The sequence below is a fragment of the Schistocerca americana genome, chromosome 7 (assembly GCF_021461395.2).
Source record: "Schistocerca americana isolate TAMUIC-IGC-003095 chromosome 7, iqSchAmer2.1, whole genome shotgun sequence".
In the NCBI taxonomy this organism is placed as follows: domain Eukaryota; kingdom Metazoa; phylum Arthropoda; class Insecta; order Orthoptera; family Acrididae; genus Schistocerca; species Schistocerca americana.
The window spans coordinates 392358646-392377864 of NC_060125.1; the positions used below are offsets into that span (position 1 = coordinate 392358646).

The 19219-nt window shown below is 45.2% G+C and overlaps 1 protein-coding gene across 2 annotated transcripts in view; it reads right to left on the reverse strand.

Annotated features, from left to right (window-relative positions):
- The window catches only part of LOC124622131 (glutathione S-transferase D7-like), a 97170-nt gene that overhangs the window by 36182 nt on the left and 41769 nt on the right, over positions 1-19219 (reverse strand). For both annotated transcript variants that reach the window (XM_047147751.1, XM_047147750.1), the window contains exon 2: positions 1321-1475. In XM_047147751.1, the coding sequence (XP_047003707.1) occupies positions 1321-1461 (141 nt within the window). In that variant the 5' untranslated portion in view covers positions 1462-1475. The remainder of the gene's footprint in view (positions 1-1320; positions 1476-19219) is intronic.

The window sequence follows — 19219 nt, forward strand, 5'->3', positions numbered from 1 at the left end:
CATTCACAAAAGGCTGGCGCCGATGGCGACACCTACAACGTGCTGACATGAGGAAAGTTTCAACCGATTTCTCATACACAAACAATAGTTGACCGGCGTTGCCTGCTGAAACGTTGTTGTGATGCCTCGTGTAAAGAGGAGAAATGTGTACCATCACGGCCGGCCGCGGTGGTCGTGCTGTTCTAGGAGCTCCAGTCCGGAGCCGCGCTGCTGCTACGGTCGCAGGTTCGAATCCTGCCTCGGGCAGGGATGTGTGTGATGTCCTTAGGTTAGTTAGGTTTAATTAGTTCTAAGTTCTAGGGGACTGATGACCACAGCAGTTGAGTTCCATAGTGCTCAGAGCCATTTGAACCATTTTGTACCATCACGTTTCCGACTTCGATAAAGGTCGGATTGTAGCCTATCGCGATTGCGGTTTATCGTATAGCGACATTGCAGCTCGCGTTGGTCGAGATACAGTGACTGTTAGCAGAATATGGAATCGGTAGGTTCACTGTATATGTGGCTCATACACGATGATGCACCAGAACATATTCGCAGCAATGTGCATGTGCATTTGAAAATGCCGTCCAAGACAGTTTCGATTGGTCGGAGAGGCCCCACAACTTTGCCTGTACATTCTCCAGACCTCAGCTGACTAATGTTTTCACTAAGATTCTTCAAGGAACTGATGGCCGACGTCACTCACGTCGTATTTTATAACATTACTGATAGTGTCAATAATGTTTCAAATTTAGCATTCATTTAGGTACTGTGAAATGGTAATCATAATTATTTCTAAAGAAATAATGAAGCATGTGAAAACGCGATGATATGAGTTGTACATCCTCAAGTTGTCTCGTACGCAACTCTTTAAAAAGCAGTCATGGTGACAACAAACTGAGTTACGTGACGTAGTACGAAAACAATGAGATTTATAAGTAATAACTAGGAGGAAATACATCAGATATTGACTATTTAAGTACTTTAATAAAATACATTTATAGCCTTCCTGTTGAATTAAAAATGATGCACGAACAAAGAAAATTTTAATAAATTACAGCCATTTCCATCTTTCTAGTTTCTCCATGGAAGAATAAGTAAACATGTAAACACGTGTGTGTGTGTGTGTGTGTGTGTGTGTGTGTGTGTGTGTGTGTGTGTGTGCGCGCGCTTCAAAAACGCAGAACTAATTTTGAATTTTATCTAAATATAAATACGACTCCTTACTGTAAATAAACAGCACACAACCATAAGAGAATGAATGAGCCACTTAATACGGATCTGGTGTTTAGGTCTTGAAGGACACAACGAATATTTACTACACTACCAGTGTCTTACCTTAAGATACTCCTCTTGTAAGTGTTCATTCTTGAACAGATCGATGATTTTGACGGTGACATCGATCCCAAGAGCCTTAGCAACAGTCAAGGCTACTCTGGACGGTGGGCTGGGAGGACAGTGATACAGAACTACAGGCATGATTCACGGGTCGTCTGAAAACAAGCAAAATATATGATCCCTTTATAAGAAAGGTGACAGGAAATTTCTAAGTAACTATCACATAATTTCTCTGCAACAACTTTGTCCATAATATTTCAGAAGGTAATGTGCTCAAGAGAGGTATAACACTGAAGTACAGACAATTTACTTATGGAGTCACAGTTGCGACTTTAACAGGATTGCTCAACTGAGAACGGCATTTCTACATTTACTCACCAAGTACACTCTGAACACAACGAAAAAGAAAGAAACGTACTACGGAGGAATTATCCGAATGGGAGGAAATCGGTAGAAGTGATATACACTACTGGCCATTAAAATTACTACACCACGAAGATGATGTGCTACAGACGAGAAATTTAGCCGACAGGAAGAAGATGCTGTGATATGACAATTATTAGCTTTTCAGAGCATTCACACAAGGCTGGCGCCGGTGCTGACACCTACAACGTGCTGACACGAGGAAAGTTTCAACCGATTTCTTATACACAAACAGCAGTTGACCGGCGTTGCCTGCTGAAATGCTGTTGCGATGCCTCGTGTAAGGAGGAGAAATGCCTACCATCACGTTTCCGACTTTGATAAAGGTCGGATTGTAGCCTGCTGCTCGCGTTGGTCGAGATCCAATGACTGTTAGCAGAATATGGAATCGGTGGGTAGACGAGGGTAAGACGGAACGCTGTGCTGCATCCCAACGGCCTCGTATCACTAGCAGTCGAGATGACAGGCATCTTATCCGCAAGGCTGTAACGGAGCGTGCAGCCACGTCTCGATCCCTGAGTCAACAGATGGGGACGTTTGCAAGACAACGACCATCTACACGAACAGTTCGACGACGTTTGCAGCAGCATGGACTATCAGCTCGGAGACCATGGCTGCGGTTACCCTTGAGCTGTATCACAGACAGGAGCGCCTGCGATGGTGTACTCAACGACGAACCTGGGTGCACGAATGGCAAAACTACATTTTTTCGGATGAATCCAGGTTCTGTTTACAGCATCATGATGGTCGCATCCGTGTTTGGTGACATGGCGGTGAACGCACATTGGAAGCGTGTATTCGTCATACTGGAGTAGAGTATCACCCGGCGTGATGGTATGGGGTGCTATTGGTTACACACCTCGGTCACCACTTGTTCGCATTGACGGCACTTTGAACAGTGTGTTACGACCCGTGGCTCTACCCTATATTCGATCCCTGCGAAACCCTACGTTTCGGAAGGATAACGCACGACCTTATGTTGCAGGTCATGTACGGGTCTTTCTGGATACAGAAAATGTTCGACTGCTGCCCTGGCCAGCACATTCTCCAGATCTCTCACCAATTGAAAACGTCTGGTCAATGGTGCCCGAGCAACTGGCTCGTCACAATACGCCAGTCACTACTCTAGATGAACTGTGGTATCGTGTTGAAGCTGCATGGGCAGCTGTACCTGTACACGCCATCCAAGCTCTGTTTGACTCAATGCCCAGGCGTATCAAGGCCGTTATTACGGCCAGAGGTGGTTGTTCTGGGTACTGATTTCTCAGGATCTATGCACCCAAATTGCGTGAAAATGTAATCACATGTCAGTTCTAGTATAATATATTTGTCCAATGAATACCCGTTTATCATCTGCATTTCTTCTTGGTGTAGCAATTTTAATGGCCAGTGGTGTAATTGTCGTACCGTATAGCGGGCGACAGTCAGGTGGTATCCCACCATTGTCCAGGGCATCTCCATACACGTCTTCAGTCTGTAATCTCCTTGTCTGAAGTAGAATTGTCTCCAGTGATGAGCCCCGATGACCAGTGAAGACAAGTCTAGAGACGTCCCAGACAACGTTGGGATACGAACCAGACACTCGTCCGCCATACGGCCCGATAAGCAGGAGTCATGGTCTGGGGTGCCATTTCTTTTCATAGCAGGACCTCTTTGGTTGTCATCGGCGGCACACTTGCAGCATAGCGACACGTCAACAGTATTCTACGCTCCCTTTTGTTGCGCTTCGTGGTAAATCATGCACGGGTTACACTCCGACAAGATAATGCCCGCCCGCACATGGCAAGAGTTTCTACTGCTTATCTTCGTGCTCGCAAAAACTTACCTTGACCAGCAAGGTCGTCAGATCTCTCAATTGAGAATGTTTGGAACATTATGAACAGGGGTCTCTTAACCATTTCGGGATTTTGACGATCTATCGCGTCAGTTGGACAGAGTTTGGCTCGATATCCTTCAGGAGGACATCCAAAAACTCTATTAATCAATGCCAAGCCGAATAACCGCTTGTATAAGAACCCCGGGCGGACCAATGCCTTATTTACTTGGTCCATTTGTGAAGCTCTTTCTCCTGAATAAATCATCCAATTTTTCTGAAATTGTTTGTCTGTACGTGTACATCACATCTACTGATTTCCACCCCATTCGGACAATTCCTTCGTGGTGCGTCTTTTTTTTCTTGGAGTATATTGCAAGATTGATATATTTGATTCTTTTATGATCTTGCCAAGTCATGTTACCTTGCAAGAAGAGCTCATATTTTATGAAATATATGATGTTGTGAACAACTAGTTTGAATAAGTAAGCAAAAAGTTGTGCAGAATACTTATAACACCGCTAGAAGGAAACAACAAAATGGTTCTGAGCACTATGGGACTTAACTTCTGAGGTCATCAGTCCCCTAGAACTTAGAAATACTTAAATCTAACTAACCTAAGGACATCACACACATCCATGCCCGAGGCAGGATTCGAACCTGCGACCGTAGCGGTCGCGCGGTTCCGGACTGTAGCGCCTAGAACCGCTCGGCCCGCCCCGGCCGGCAAGGAAACAACATTTTAGTGACAGCGAAGACACCGTGAAGGGTGTCCCAAGGGTTACATTTCAGGTGCGTTATTACTGCTTACATGAGAGACTAACCTTCCAATTAAAAAAAATCACGAAAGTTAACATTTTTCCGGGCAACACAGGCATTACGAGCTCACCGGACAAAAAAAAATCAGTCACTTCCATAAATAAAAAAAAAAAGTCACCGGCGGCTTTGGAACACTGTGGATGTCACAGAACTCCTAACAGGTGGACATGTGACCCACAACAACTACCGCAAATCTTGACACTGAAGTGATGTTTATGTGCCCAATGAATTGTATGAAATTTACACAGTAAGACAGGTCGACGTCGAGATGTGAAATAATATCAGAAAGGAGCTGACGTGTTTGGAGGCGCTTATGATCACACCGTGAATGAAGCTGCCAGATTTAATGGTGTATCAATGCAGAATCCCCAATTTGTCTACGAGAAATGATAAGAAGAGCAGTCACACAGCGAACAGGGACCAGAGGCGGGCTACGGTCGCAGGTTCGAATCCTGCCTCGGGCATGGATGTGTGTGATGCCCTTAGGCTAGTTAGGTTTAAGTAGTTCTAAGTTCTAGGGGACTGATGACCACAGATGTTAAGTCCCATAATGCTCAGAGCCATTTGAACCATTTGAACCAGAGACGGGCGTCACGCCTTGTCAATGAGAACCAGTTATGAAACCGACAGAAATTGCTGTGGTCGGTGAATTCGAGCCCTTCTCAACCAGCTTGCGAAAGAACATCGTGAAGGGAACTGCATGCACTAGCCATTTGGGAGTCAGGTACCTTGCTAAGGGCCACTGCTCACAGCGGTGCATACAGCGACGGGTCTTCAACAACACAGAATCTTGATAGTATTTGAGAATAAAATTCAGTCATCATTTGCACAATTATTTTTATTTCACTTTTTGAACAGATTAATCTATCATCTTTAATAGCTTACAAAACCTGGGATGTTATAAATCATTAGAACTTGGCCATACACGTATGTAAACCTTGCTTAATATTAAATTTGTTTCGCAGATGTCAATGTTTTCTTCACACACACATAAATCCATGACACACCCAAAAATGTACATATTGTATATGATAATTATAAATACTATAAAAATTGTAAGTAAGGTATATAGAGGCAGTTTATGCAGGATGGTCAGAAACAGTCTGAAAAAGCTTGTAAGGGTGTTTCAGGGGAAGCTATGCTGAGAAATAATTGTTAGAAAGAAATTCTATCCGTTGTCCATTTCCGAGTTATTTAGCATTGAATTTAGCTAATCAGGTCGTTGCGCGCGCAAATTCAAGCTTGCACGCGCTAAACTGCGATCAGGCACAGATATCGGTGGGTCCGTGAGTTACTACTTGCTCAAATGCTCATTACCAGTTCAAATTTGCCTTTTTCGGAAGTGATAGATTTAAGCTAGGTGAGCAACAGCTACGTTTGTACAGTTTGAAGAAACAAAACGGAGAACACGTTTCGCAATACTTTTTCTGACGGGCTGCTTAAATTTGTGCGCGACGACCTGATTGGCTAACTTCAAAGCTAAATACTAACACTGAAACGGCACGACATATAGAATTTTTCTCTTAGTTATTTCTCAGTACAGCCTCTCCTCCGACACCTTTACAAATTCTTCAGACTGTTTCTGACCGCCTTGTGCATTGTATTGTATTGTATTGTATTGTACGTGAACTGGAGGCCTAGAAACGACGGAGAGGCTCCGCCCCCGCCACAGCCGCAGTGGTCCACAAACCCACGATGACTACCGCAGTCCACTTCACCCCTCCGCCGCCCCACACCGAACCACTCTTTCAGGGTTATTGTGCAGCTTGGCCCCTGGTGGACCGCCCCCAGGGAACTCCTCACACCAGACAAGTGTAATCCCTATGCTTGCATGGTAGAGTAATGGTGGTGTACGCGTACGTTGAGTACTTGTTTGCGCACCAATCGCCGACGTAGTGTAGCTGAGGCGGGATAAAGGGAACCAGCCCGCATTCGCCGAGGTGGGTGGAAAACCGCCTAAAAACCATCCACAGACTGGCCAGCTCACCGGACCTCGACAGAAGTCCGCCAGGCGGATTCGTGCCAGGGACCAGGCGCTCCTTCCCAATCCGGAAATCCGTGCGTTAGACCGCACGGCTAACCGGGCGGGCTACCTTGTACATAGTATATTTGAAAAACTTGGCACATAGTTCCAAATAAGGTATTGCTGACTTTAATATCTGTAAGTAATGGGCTACAGAATGAACCTCTTGGAAGAGACTGAAATATATAAACATTCCTACCTAAATTCCAAACATTTGTTGAACGATCAGCTTGCATTGAAAAATAAACGCTATTTTCATTTTATATCAGCTCTTATAAAATGGAGAAAACTAGCCCATTCTTTGAGATATTAATATCAGCAATAGCTTATGTCGAACAATGTGCCAAGTTTTTCAAATGTATTATATATAACATCCTTCATATATTTTATGATTTTACACGCTTTTACACACGTTAGTTGCTGCTATCTCAACATTTTCACTACGTATATAAATGTGATTCATTTATTGTACATTATCAATCTATCTTCATAATTATCACATACAATACCGTGTGCACAATTTTGGACATGCCATGACATTAGGCTTTTGTGAAGAAGGTACTGACATCTGCTAAAAAATATTAAGTAAGTTTTTGTAATAAATTTCTTATACTTTACATAATTCTATGGCCAAATTCTAATGGTTTACAACATCCCAAACCCTGGAGGCTTCTGAGAATGACGGATTAATCTATTGAAACCCGTAATGCGCAAAAAAGTAACTGTGCAACTCGTGACTACTTTATTCTGAATTACATACTACAGTTTCTGAGAAAATAAATGCTATGAATAAAATTATAAAACTAGATAATAGCTGACTGATGCATGTGTTGTGATTCGATGATTCATAATTTAGCCCCTTTTCAAATAAAGTAAGGAGCCAAGGGTATCAATCGTGTAAAAAATCGTTTAAACCTGTGTGGGCGTAAAGGGTGTAGCCCGGGCCAGAGATTGTCTGGAATGTTGTCCGGCTGTTTTCTTGTACCGTGACCTGGGCAGATAAATTCAGATTACAGAGAACCTAAACCACGAATCTAACTTCAGCATTTCGGTAATCAAGCGTTGACGTTCCTTCCACATCATCATGATGAGTATGCTGCGGACAGCCGCGCCTTCCAAGATGACGATAACCGTGTTCGCAGGGCTGCACGCACGCGTTCCTTGTTTGATGATCACTCAGATAACATACCACATCTCGAATTACCCGCTACATCAGCCGAACTTAATCCAAAAGAAAATTTCTCGGACTGCACGAATGCCTGGTCTCACAGTGATTTTAACCAATGGAATTTTCTCTAGCTTCCAGCTATGTCAAGCGGTTAAGTATCCAAGAGATGTCGGACGAGTGTTCATTGGCCGTTGTCAAGTGGTCACTACTTAGCCGAGGTGCTTTCGCCCGAAAGTTCATGGATATTTAATCACCTGACGCGACTGTGCTACAGAATCTAATCATCAATGAGCGGCTTGAGCTGCATATTGCAAAGAAACTTGTGGACTCTCTTCCTCGCTGAATTGCGGCTACTATCAGGGAAAGAGAAGGTCTTACCCTGATGTCCCTTTGGGGTGATTAACTTTTACTTAGTTTACTTACGAGGGAAGTTCAATAAGTAAGGGGACACTTTTTTTCTGAAAGTAAGTTGGTTTTATTCAGGGTCCCAATGCGCCATATTACTCTCCACTCTCGTGACTAAAAACCCTATTTTCCAGCATAATGCGACGGCCTTAATCCACTTTACTCGGAAGGCATGTATGTCCACACGGTACATGATACTGGTCGACGTCAGAGCCAATGTCTTGATGCATCAGTAACCTTCCCATCATCTACTTCCAGCAGAGTGCATCCTTCATTGGGCCAAACAGATGGAAACTGGAATGTGCGAGATACGGGCTGCAGGGTGGATGAGGAAGAACAGTCCATTGAGGTTTTGTGAGCTGCTCTGGGGTGCGATAACTTGTGTGAGGCCATGCGTCGCCCAGCAGAAGGAAAGGTTCGTTTGCGTTTTTATGGCAACGAAACGCAGAATTGTTCCTTCAGTTTCCCGAGAGCATCACAATAAACTTCAGAGTTGAACATTGCCTAACCCCTTCACAGTCCCAGAAGACAGTGACCACGACTTTACCGGCTAATGGTGCGGCTTTGAACCATTTCTCTGGAAGAGAGATGGTGTGGCGCCACTCCACAGTTGCCGATTTTGTCTGATTCGAAGTGATGACCCCATGTCTCATTGCTTCTGACAATGCTCGACAAAAAACTGTCGCGGTCAGCCTCGTAAAACGCAAGCAATTCCGCACAAATGGTCTTTCGTTGCTCTTCATGTTCTTCTGTTAGGCGGCGAGAAACCCAGCTGGCACACACCTTTGTGTACCCCAATTGGTGCCCGTCCGATTAGTCGAGCAGTCTAACACAGGGCTTTCTGGAGTGGGAAGGAGTGCCTGGTCCCCGGCACGAATCCGCCCAGCGGACTTGTGTCGAGGTCCAGTGACCGGCCAGTCTGTGGATGGTTTTTAGGCGGTTTTCCATCTGCCTCGGCGAATGCAGGGTAGTTCCCCTTATTCCGCCATAGCTACACCATGTCGGCGATTGCTGTGCAAACAAATTCTCCACATACGCGTACACCACGCAAACATAGGGGTTACACTCGTTTGGCGTGATGCGTTCCCTGGGGCGGGGGGCGCTCACCGGGAGCCGAACCCGCACAATAACCCTGGGTTCGGTGTGGGGCGGCGGAGGGGTGAAGTGGACTGCGGTAGTCGTCGTGGGGTTGTGGACCACTGCGGCTGCGGCGGGGACGGAGCCTCTCCGTCGTTTATAGGTCCCCAGTTAACATACAATACAATACCCCAATTGGAGGGCGAGTGTGTCTGCACTACCAACAGAGACAACCAGTTGTGAAGCGAGATGTTCGATTGTGATCCCTCGATCACCTCGAATGAGAGTGTCCGGACGTTCCAACATTGCACGAGTCACCGCTGCGTGCGGCCGGCGAGATGATGACAAACGCCTCACCCATCGACTCACCATGCTGTTGTTCACTGCCAGATCTCAGTAGACATTCTACAAGTGCCTATGAATACCTGCGATGCTCTGATTTTTTGCCAAAAGAAACTACGTGACAGCTCTCTGCTTGGAACGCACCCCCTTTACACACGCTGTATTCAAGGCTACATATAGCGCTGCCACATACTGGAACTTCACCAAACTATAGAGGCTGAAGCGCGAATATTCCGTGACGAACAAGAAGAAGTATTTAACAGCTGGATGACATCGACGATGGAAGGAGATACAACAGACTGAAGAAAGAAGCTGAAGACAGGGAACATTGGCATCAGAAGTTCGACATACGAAGACACGGACCTTCCACTAGTCATAACACTACATAATAATAATAATAATAATAACAATAGTGTAAATAAAATTTATTTTATTTACTTCTTTTAGAATAAAATACAGTATACAAATCGTAAAGTAGCTCCTCCAGGAGTACCAGAGTTATGCTTACATTTCATCCTTTTTCATTCTTTATGTCCACCCCCATTCCTAGACGCGTGGGGTAGCCCTAGTTCGATGGTATTTTTTACAGGTAGTAAGTCATATTTGTGCGAAATTTCGTTGAAATTATTCTACGCGTCACAGAGTTATGCTAATCCCTCGTACACCTCCATAGCCCATAATATGTAATTCCGTATAAGGTGTGATTCAATTGTCACACAGGCGAAAACGCTCTGAGGGAATTTTATTCTCTGAACAGCCAGCGAGTATTTGTTTTTCTCAGCCATTCTCTCACTGTGAAGGTTTTGTCCTGACATATTTATGATTCTTTCTACTACGTTCTTCAGACCTTTATATCTACATCGTCAGGTCGATTTAAGTCATTTAATATGACATGTGTGTCTTGTAACTACAGCATATGGGCAGATTTGCCAGTGTCTTTCAATGGTCACAGGTTGCTTTTACAATCTTACCTACGACCTAGTTCGCCCCGGTAGCTGAATGGTCAACGTGACGGATTCCCGTCCTAAGGGCCCGGGTTCGATTCCCGGCTGGGTTGGGGATTTTCTCCGCTGAGGGACTGGGTGTTATGCTGCCTTCATCATCATCTCATCCCCATCCGGCGTGCAGGTCGCCCAATGTGGCGTCGAACGTAGTAAGACCTGCACCAAGGCGGCCGGACCTGCCCCGCAAGGAGCCTCCCGGCCAACGACTCCAAACGCTCATTTCCATTTACCTACGACCTATACCCTCACACAAAACTCGTACTTACAATATATCCATGCCTTATAAACTGATATAAATTCACTTCATGGTGGAGGTATAATCCTCCGAAATATGTACTGGAAAGTATAATATAAAAAATGTGACTCATTAGACTAAATTGTGGTTTCCATTCATATTCATAACGGTCATGGTCACACCAAATCTAAAATGCTCACTTTGAAATTATTTTTTTCTTCATTTTGTTTATGCTTATTTCCAGTGGTTGAGTCGATGTAATAGCAAACGTCAGAGCTTAATCCACCAGACGTCCCGTAATTCTCTTTCAGGGTTGTAGCACGTTTTAATTGGCTTTTAGTAACCAATTCAGCGTCCAGGTCATAGAATTAACTTAACCCCTTCAGCATTAACTAACTCCAAAGCAAATTATTTATTGTAGAAATACAAAACTCAAAGTGTATTTTATCAAATGGCAATATATTTGAGTGTATGGAAGTTACCTTTATATGGGTAAGGTACTAGTACCAGCATTACAGGCCAAACAGTACACTTCTTCATTTTTCTTTACTCTCATGTAGGTCATCTCTTTGAGACCTTCATGTACTGGCACAGCCTGCTTTACCCGATTACATTTGGAGAACTTATTCCAAAATCGTTTCACTTCGTCAGAAACATAACGCTGATTGGACGATATTAGCATTTACAGAAACCGTTATTACAATAAAATCAAGGCCATCGTGTAGCGTTCCGGCGCAGGCCTTATCATCAGCTTGGGTGAAGATGTGTTCTAAGCAGTTCAATCAGTACGTTGAGGACAATTTGGTTGAGGTCTACTGAGTCACCCTTAAGCGAGTCTGAGGGAGAAAGTCTCCTAGGATGCTTAGCACTGGTGATTCTGGAACGGAGAGGAGAAAATTTGATTCATGGGAAGTGCAAACACAATTTAAGAACAATTTATTTTCCCACTATTATGTTAGGCCCTTCCAGTAACCCAAGGTTCATGAGTTCTACCTTACGATATCGGAGACAAACACTCCGCTTGCAGCTCGTTCCGAAAATACCCAGTCAACTACCTTAACCACAATTGGAGACTAAGTGTGAAACAGCGCTTGTCCCTCTCCATACTCTGACATAAAATATCAACTACCAGCTCCGCGCCGCGGTGTTATCCGAGGTTAATCAGCAATTTGTAATAAACTGTTACTCCCGAAACTCACTATCCAACCATATGTGCCATCACAAAAGTTATGTCTTGGAAGTCTTGCGGCGCAAATCATTTGCGACCCAGCAAACCGCGCGACACCAAAAAAAAAAAAAAAAAAAATAAAATAAAAATGAAACAAGAAAAATCCTCTAAATTTTGGAATAATGGGAAAACCTGACAGAACTAATGTCATTCGCAGCTCACTAGTTTACTTCATGGAAAACATTTTTATGCGACCGAGTAGCGATTTATAATATGTCCCAGAAACAGGTGTAACTAATTTCAAAACTGTTTGCGATATGCTTAGCACGGGAAACCTCATAATTGTCTGGGTGTGCACAGAGAACCATAAATATACTGCAATACGTCGCTGTGAGCAACTTTCCGAAACTTGTTGTTCTCCGTATATATGTAGAGAAAGCTGAGTACCCGGACATGTCCGGGTATACACAGAGTGTACATAAAGACCGGGACACACTTTCAATTATTTATTGCACAAGAACCAAACATTGTACAGACATCATACATATGTCATTTTGAAGAGAAACCCTGAAAGTTTTTATCATGTATACCCCCACAGCGTAGTTTGGTAATTTGCCGATAGTCAGCGCTAGTCGCAAACACGGCGAGTTCAGGTGCGGAGCAAGCTTTCTGGAGTTCGACAAAAACACGTGTGCTACAGCTGTTTAACGGATGTTTGTACCTTAAGAAGCCACCAACGAGGAAGGCCATTTATCACTGGCACAACAAATTCGTTACGACGGGTTCCTTTGGCCCGACAAAGAGAAACGGACATCCCAGTGTGAGTGAAGTGAATGTGGAGCGCGTACGAGAGACATTCATAAGGAGTCCAAAGAAATCGGTGCGTCGTGTATCCCGTGAACTCGAAATCGCTCCAATGACAGTGTGGAAAGCTCTCTTGAAACCATTCGAATTGGAGCTAGTGCAAGAGGTCAATGACGACGACAAACACAAGTGTTTTGAGTTTTGTCCGCAGTTGCAACAACTGAATGAGGATGGAGATGGTATTGTTCATCGCTTAATTTTTAGCGACGAAGCCCCTTTTCAAACTAATGGGAAAGTGAAAAGGCATAATTGTCGAATCTGGGGCACAAAGCATCCACACGAATGCACTGGATTTGAGCGTGATTCCCCAAAGGTAAACGTTTTTTGTGCCTTGTCACGTCGAAAATTGTATGGACCATTCTTCTTCGCCGAGAGTACTGTCACTTGGACATGTTGCAGCGATGGCTGATGCCTCAAATGCAATCGGACTCTCCGTTCACCTTTCAGCAGGATGGGGCTCCACCCCATTTTCATCATGAAGTTCGTGGGTACCTGAACACCGAGCTGCCGCATAGATGGATCAGCCGTGCTACAGAATGGGACAGCTGTTTCATGAAATGGCCTCCCCAATCACCAGATCTCACTATGTGTGACCTTTTTCTGTGGGGACACATTGAAGATCTGGTTTATGTACCGCCTCTCCCACGTGATGCAGCAGAGCTCCAGGAGAGAATACCGGAAGCGACTGCCACAGTCGACGATGCCATGCTGGGACGGGTGTGGCAAGAATTCGATTACCATATTGACGTCTGCCGGGTCACTCATGGTCCGCACATCGACCGTTTGTAAAAAAACTTTCAGAGTTTCTCTTCAAAATGTAATATGTACGACATCTGTACAATGTTTAGTTCCTGTGCAATAAGTAATTGAAAGTGTTCCCGGACTTTATGTACACCCTATATTTTTTCCAGTCTTCTATCATCCATCTCCTCCTTCCCCCCCCCCCCCTCTCTCTCTCTGTTCATCTCCTCCACCCCCACTCTCCATCGATCTCCTCCTGCCCACTCTCTGTCCATCTTTTCCTCCTCCCTCTCTCGGTCCATCTCCCTCTCTCATATCTCTCTGTCCATCTCCTCCATCTATCTCGCTGTCCTTCTCCTCCACCCCTCACTCCCTGCCCATCTCTCCTTCTTTCCTTTCTCTGTCCATCTTCTTCTCTCCCGACCCCTGTATATCTACTCATCTTTCTCTGTTCATTTCCTCATCTCCTTCTCTTGTTCATATCCTCCTGCCCCATTTGTCTGTCCATCATCTTCTGCCCCCTCTCTGTGTCCATCTCTTCCTGCTCCCATCTGTCTCCACATTATCATCACACCCCAATAAGGGGCTGGCGGTTCTTATCCCCACAGGACATCTTTCCATATCGTAGCTGTCTACCAAATTTGGTTGAAATCGTTCTGGGGGTTTAGAATGACATTCTATCTGTGGTTTTGCCCACGTATCCACTAGGTAAATCTATTTCATGTAGGAGTATATTTAACATATTTCACACGTATTTGTACAAATATTTCATATTTCATCCGTATATCTAGCGAATTTTGCCGTGTAGTCTGATTTTCAGGTAGGTCAGTGTTTATGACGTCATATCTCCTGAACAATGTGTTGTACAACGATATCATTTCGCTGGTACATCCAGTGGTACATATGTTTAGTGTCTGCGGAAAGCGTTCTGTGAACAGTGTTCGTAGTGAAGAAGTAGTACATTAAAACGTCATGTATGATGCAGCAGTTTTCACGCATTTCAGTGTTTATGACGTAAAATCTCCGAAACTATCTGTCGTACGGTAGTATAAGTTTGCTGGATTCAGTGGTATATGTGAATACTGTATGCAAAATGTCTCTTGAATACAGGATAGAAAAATAAGAACTTAAAACATTGTGCTTCATGCAGCAGATTCCTGCACGAACAGTGACACTGCACGAGCGATAAATCTTTTTCCTTCCATCATTTTGTGGGGGCTGTCAGCGAGAAGAAGTTTCGTAAAGGTTTGATATAACCTGTAAAATTTGTTACAAGTCACTAAGCGCTCTCATTCTCAAACACTGGATGAATAAAGTATGGGTATTCGCGCGTCGTGGGCTACATTTCTGTTTCACCCCAGGCGTATATAAGGTAGCCTTTGTGTTAATTCAAGATGTAAGTTATCTCCATTTCAAATATTAACCAAATCTGCCCAGCCGTTTGAGCGTGGGGGACTAACAAATGTATTAACACAAACACATTCACAAACTTTCCCATTTACAATATACACTCATTAACCAGAACATTATGACCACCGACCTACTATCGATACAAACCCGTCCAGGCGACAGCAGCGTCACCTGACGGGGAATGGCTGCTAGTCAGACACATGCACAGCGCATGTAGTGCAAGTGGGCGTGCTGTCCGTGTGTAGAATGGGGAATCCGTTTGAGTTTTACCGAGGACGGATCGTGATGGCCTAGAGGCTTGGGACGGCCATTTCCGAAACTGCACGACTTCACGGATGTGCGCGGAGTGCTGCGGTGAGTGTCTTCAACACGTTGCGAAACCAATGTGAAACCATGTCCACACGTCGTGGGGTTGGGCGGCAAACCACCATTACAGATGTCAGACATCGTAGGCTGGGCAGACTGGTAAAACAGGGTAGGCGGCGAACTGTGGCTGAACTAACATCAGACTTTAATGCTGGGCAGAGCACAAGTGTGTCTGAACACACATTGCACCGAACACCCCAACATTGGGCCTCCGGTGCCGCTGACCCCGCCAATGTTAACACCACATTTTCTCATGAATCCCGATACCTTCTTCATCATGCCGATGGAATGGCGCGAATCCGTCGTCTTCCAACGGAACAGCCCCTTTGACACCTGCACTGGAGGACGGAGACAAGCTAACGGCGGCTCCATTCTGCTCTGGGCATCCATGGGTCCAGTGAAACTCGTACAAGGCACCACGACGACCAAGGAATATCGCACACTGGTTGCAGACCACGTATACCCCTTCATAACGATCATGTTTCCCGACGGCAAAGGCACTTTTCAAGAAGATAATACACCATTTCACGAGCCAGGAGTGTGCTGGAGTGGTTCGAGGAACACAGCGGCGAGTTCCAGTTAATGTGCTAGCCCCCCAACTCGCGTGACGTGAACCCGATCGAACACTTCTGGGATGCGATTGAACGTGGCGCCAGAGCTCATCGACCCCCCCCCCCCTCCCCTCTCCAGAATTTACGGGAATTTGTGACTTGTGTGTGCAGATATGGTGTCAAATCTTTTCAGCGACCTACCAACGCCTCATTTCTTCCATGCCACACGGCTGTTATCCGTGCCATGGTGGCCATAACGGCTATTAGGTAGGTAGTCATAATGTTCTAACCGACCCTTTTATAAATGATTACTCGTTGCTATTGTCCACAATGTGATACCTTAATCAAACTGAGAGGCAAGCGAGAGACAGCGCTTGTTCTTCCCTACAGTCTGACAAACAGAAAATATCAAACACTATTCTTTGCTACCAGAGACAAGCTCTAACGTTTTATTCTTCTTTAGCAGGCAGAGACCTCCAGATAATAACTGTTGTTGAATACTCACTGGAAACTATGTTGTCCTCGCTTAGATGCGTACAGACTTCATGTACTTTTATTGCAACGAGTCTCTCTACTGTCACTTTGAGAATCAGTTGTATTATGGCTTTCGACATCTCAGTTGTAGTACTGACTACCTTGGCCCTGTGCGCTAGACACTTATATACAGTTTTTTCAGGGCTCTTGGGCGAGTTTCTCTCGTAGCATTGCTTTCCCCTGACACTTCCCTATTTTCCAGAGGAGTACTCATTCCGCTTTTGACCTGCTCGCCTGTTAGCCTGGCAGGCAAGGTGGCGCCGCACGTTATCAGCAGAACGAGTAGGCTGCTTTACTCCCGTCCAAGCAAAGCTGTGCCCAACCCAAGCAGGCTAAAGAAGTCTCGCCCTCCTGCCTGTTGGTCTTCCCGCTGTGCTAGACTACGTGCCAGTTTATCCTGCACGCTTTTAGTGTAGTGTTACGAGTAGGGTTCGGAAGTTGTTGAAAAGCCTTTTTTTACCTAAGTGTCAAAAGACGAGGCTCAATGAAATATACACTCACTTTGGGTCATTCAAAAGCAGAAAATAGTAGATTTTTCTTATCCTTTTGTCACTTCTCGGCATATTTCGATAAGAGCGGTTTCCTCTGCAACTTCACCCTCTTTCTATTAGTACTGGTTCTTCTCAATACGAACCATCATCAGGTCACTTTTAATATATGTGTTCTGTAGTAGGCAGAGCCATCTCTGAAAGTCAAGATCCTTTGCACCTAAGAACCTGGAGATATCCATTATCTTCAATGCCAACTAAAGTAAAATTTTGACAATCTAGTTTCTATAACCTTAGAGTGTTCCAGCAAAATATGACCCAAATTACACCAATTTTAATTATTTTTTCCAGGATGTTCAGTGGGAGTTCGCTGAATTTATTCTAAGTGGCCGAAGCAATTCACTCTAAATACCCCAAATGCATTTTAGTAAACATGAAGTTCATTGTTCATGTTATGTTAAGCTAAAGAGTAAATGTCTGAAAGAAGATGCTTTCCTTTATACGAATGCAGTGTCTCTTTCATGCTAAGCTTTCTTCACACTATGTTGCATACTCCGAGAATGTGATTTTTAATATACACTGAGCCATATTTTTTTTTCCTATTTCAATAAGAGTTTGCCTGAGTAGCCTGCAGTCCTTAGCACATATTTGCACACACTTTTACTTTTTCAAAAGGAGACTGCTGGTCAAATTTACAAACATGTCGTAACATACTCGAGAGTCCCGAACGAGTAGTTGGTAGCCTTTAAAACAGTTTGCAGTCGGAAACACATACCCATGTACTTGAAGCTGCCTCATAAACTCCTGACAACTTTCCCTCTGCTGGACTTGGGCTCTGTCTCGTGACTGGTATGTACTCTCCAATTCTTAATTTTTCCTCAGTCTCCCTAAGCCTGGTTTGTTCCCTTTGCTGCTCCCATCGTTATGAAAAATGAGGTGCACTGAAACTATCTATTTGGACTGATACCGCAACCTGAAGTCAGGGGCACCAGACTGAACGGATCCCGGGAAGCTTGCCAAGCATGCGGAAATCCAAGTTGTCCTGCTCCAATCACTGTGCTTCAGTGCACATGTACTCTCGAGTCTCCGTTGCGGCTGGTTGAGCTCTTTTAATGGCTGCGGCGGAGACAGAGACAGGTAGGCCGCAAGGAGAATTTGTACACCTCTGCTAATTTCTGGAAGTGTCCAACCTCGGTTGAAATGATTATTAAACACGAACGACCATGATATCATTCCCGCGTTTGCCTCGGCTGTCTGTCCACTGTAACAGATATTGCATGCGGACATGTTATTGAAACGGAAATGGCTCTGAGCACTATGGGACTTAACATCTGAGGTCATCAGTCCCCTAGACTTAGAACTACTTAAACCTAACTAACCTACGGACATCACACACATCCATGCCCGAGGCAGGATTCGAACCTGCGACCGTAGCAGCAGCGCGGTTCCGGAATGAAGCGCCTAGAACCGTTCGGCCACAACGGCCGGCGGACATGTTATTGCCCTGCAGTGGCTGTGGATGGAAACGCACCACTTTCGCCTCTGCTTGTGGACACCGTTACTTTTGTCCCAGTTTCTGGTGGCTCTGCCTCACACGCATCGTGCTTTCCCAGGGCTGCGCCTGTACGTTGTCTTAACTTTACTGCTTAATACAGTTTCTTTTTTTCTTAGCAACCATGGCAGCTGCAGAAATTTTGTAAACACGTCTACGTTCCTTTGGGGAGGGGGATTATCTTCTACAAAAGGTTTGTATCATTCTTAAGATAGTCGTATTACTGGCGTCAGAGAGAACCCTTCTGCAGACTCAGAGAGTTGGTAATAGCGAAATTCAAACTTCTGAAATTCCAAACATAGTAAATAAAGGCAACTTGACAAACCCACTTAGTACAGAATAGAATAATACACTCCTGGAAATGGAAAAAAGAACACATTGACACCGGTGTGTCAGACCCACCATACTTGCTCCGGACACTGCGAGAGGGCTGTACAAGCAATGATCACACGCACGGCACAGCGGACACACCAGGAACCGCGGTGTTGGCCGTCGAATGGCGCTAGCTGCGCAGCATTTGTGCACCGCCGCCGTCAGTGTCAGCCAGTTTGCCGTGGCATACGGAGCTCCATCGCAGTCTTTAACACTGGTAGCATGCCGCGACAGCGTGGACGTGAACTGTATGTGCAGTTGACGGACTTTGAGCGAGGGCGTATAGTGGGCATGCGGGAGGCCGGGTGGACGTACCGCCGAATTGCTCAACACGTGGGGCGTGAGGTCTCCACAATACATCGATGTTGTCGCCAGTGGTCGGCGGAAGGTGCACGTGCCCGTCGACCTGGGACCGGACCGCAGCGACGCACGGATGCACGCCAAGACCGTAGGATCCTACGCAGTGCCGTAGGGGACCGCACCGCCACTTCCCAGCAAATTAGGGACACTGTTGCTCCTGGGGTATCGGCGAGGACCATTCGCA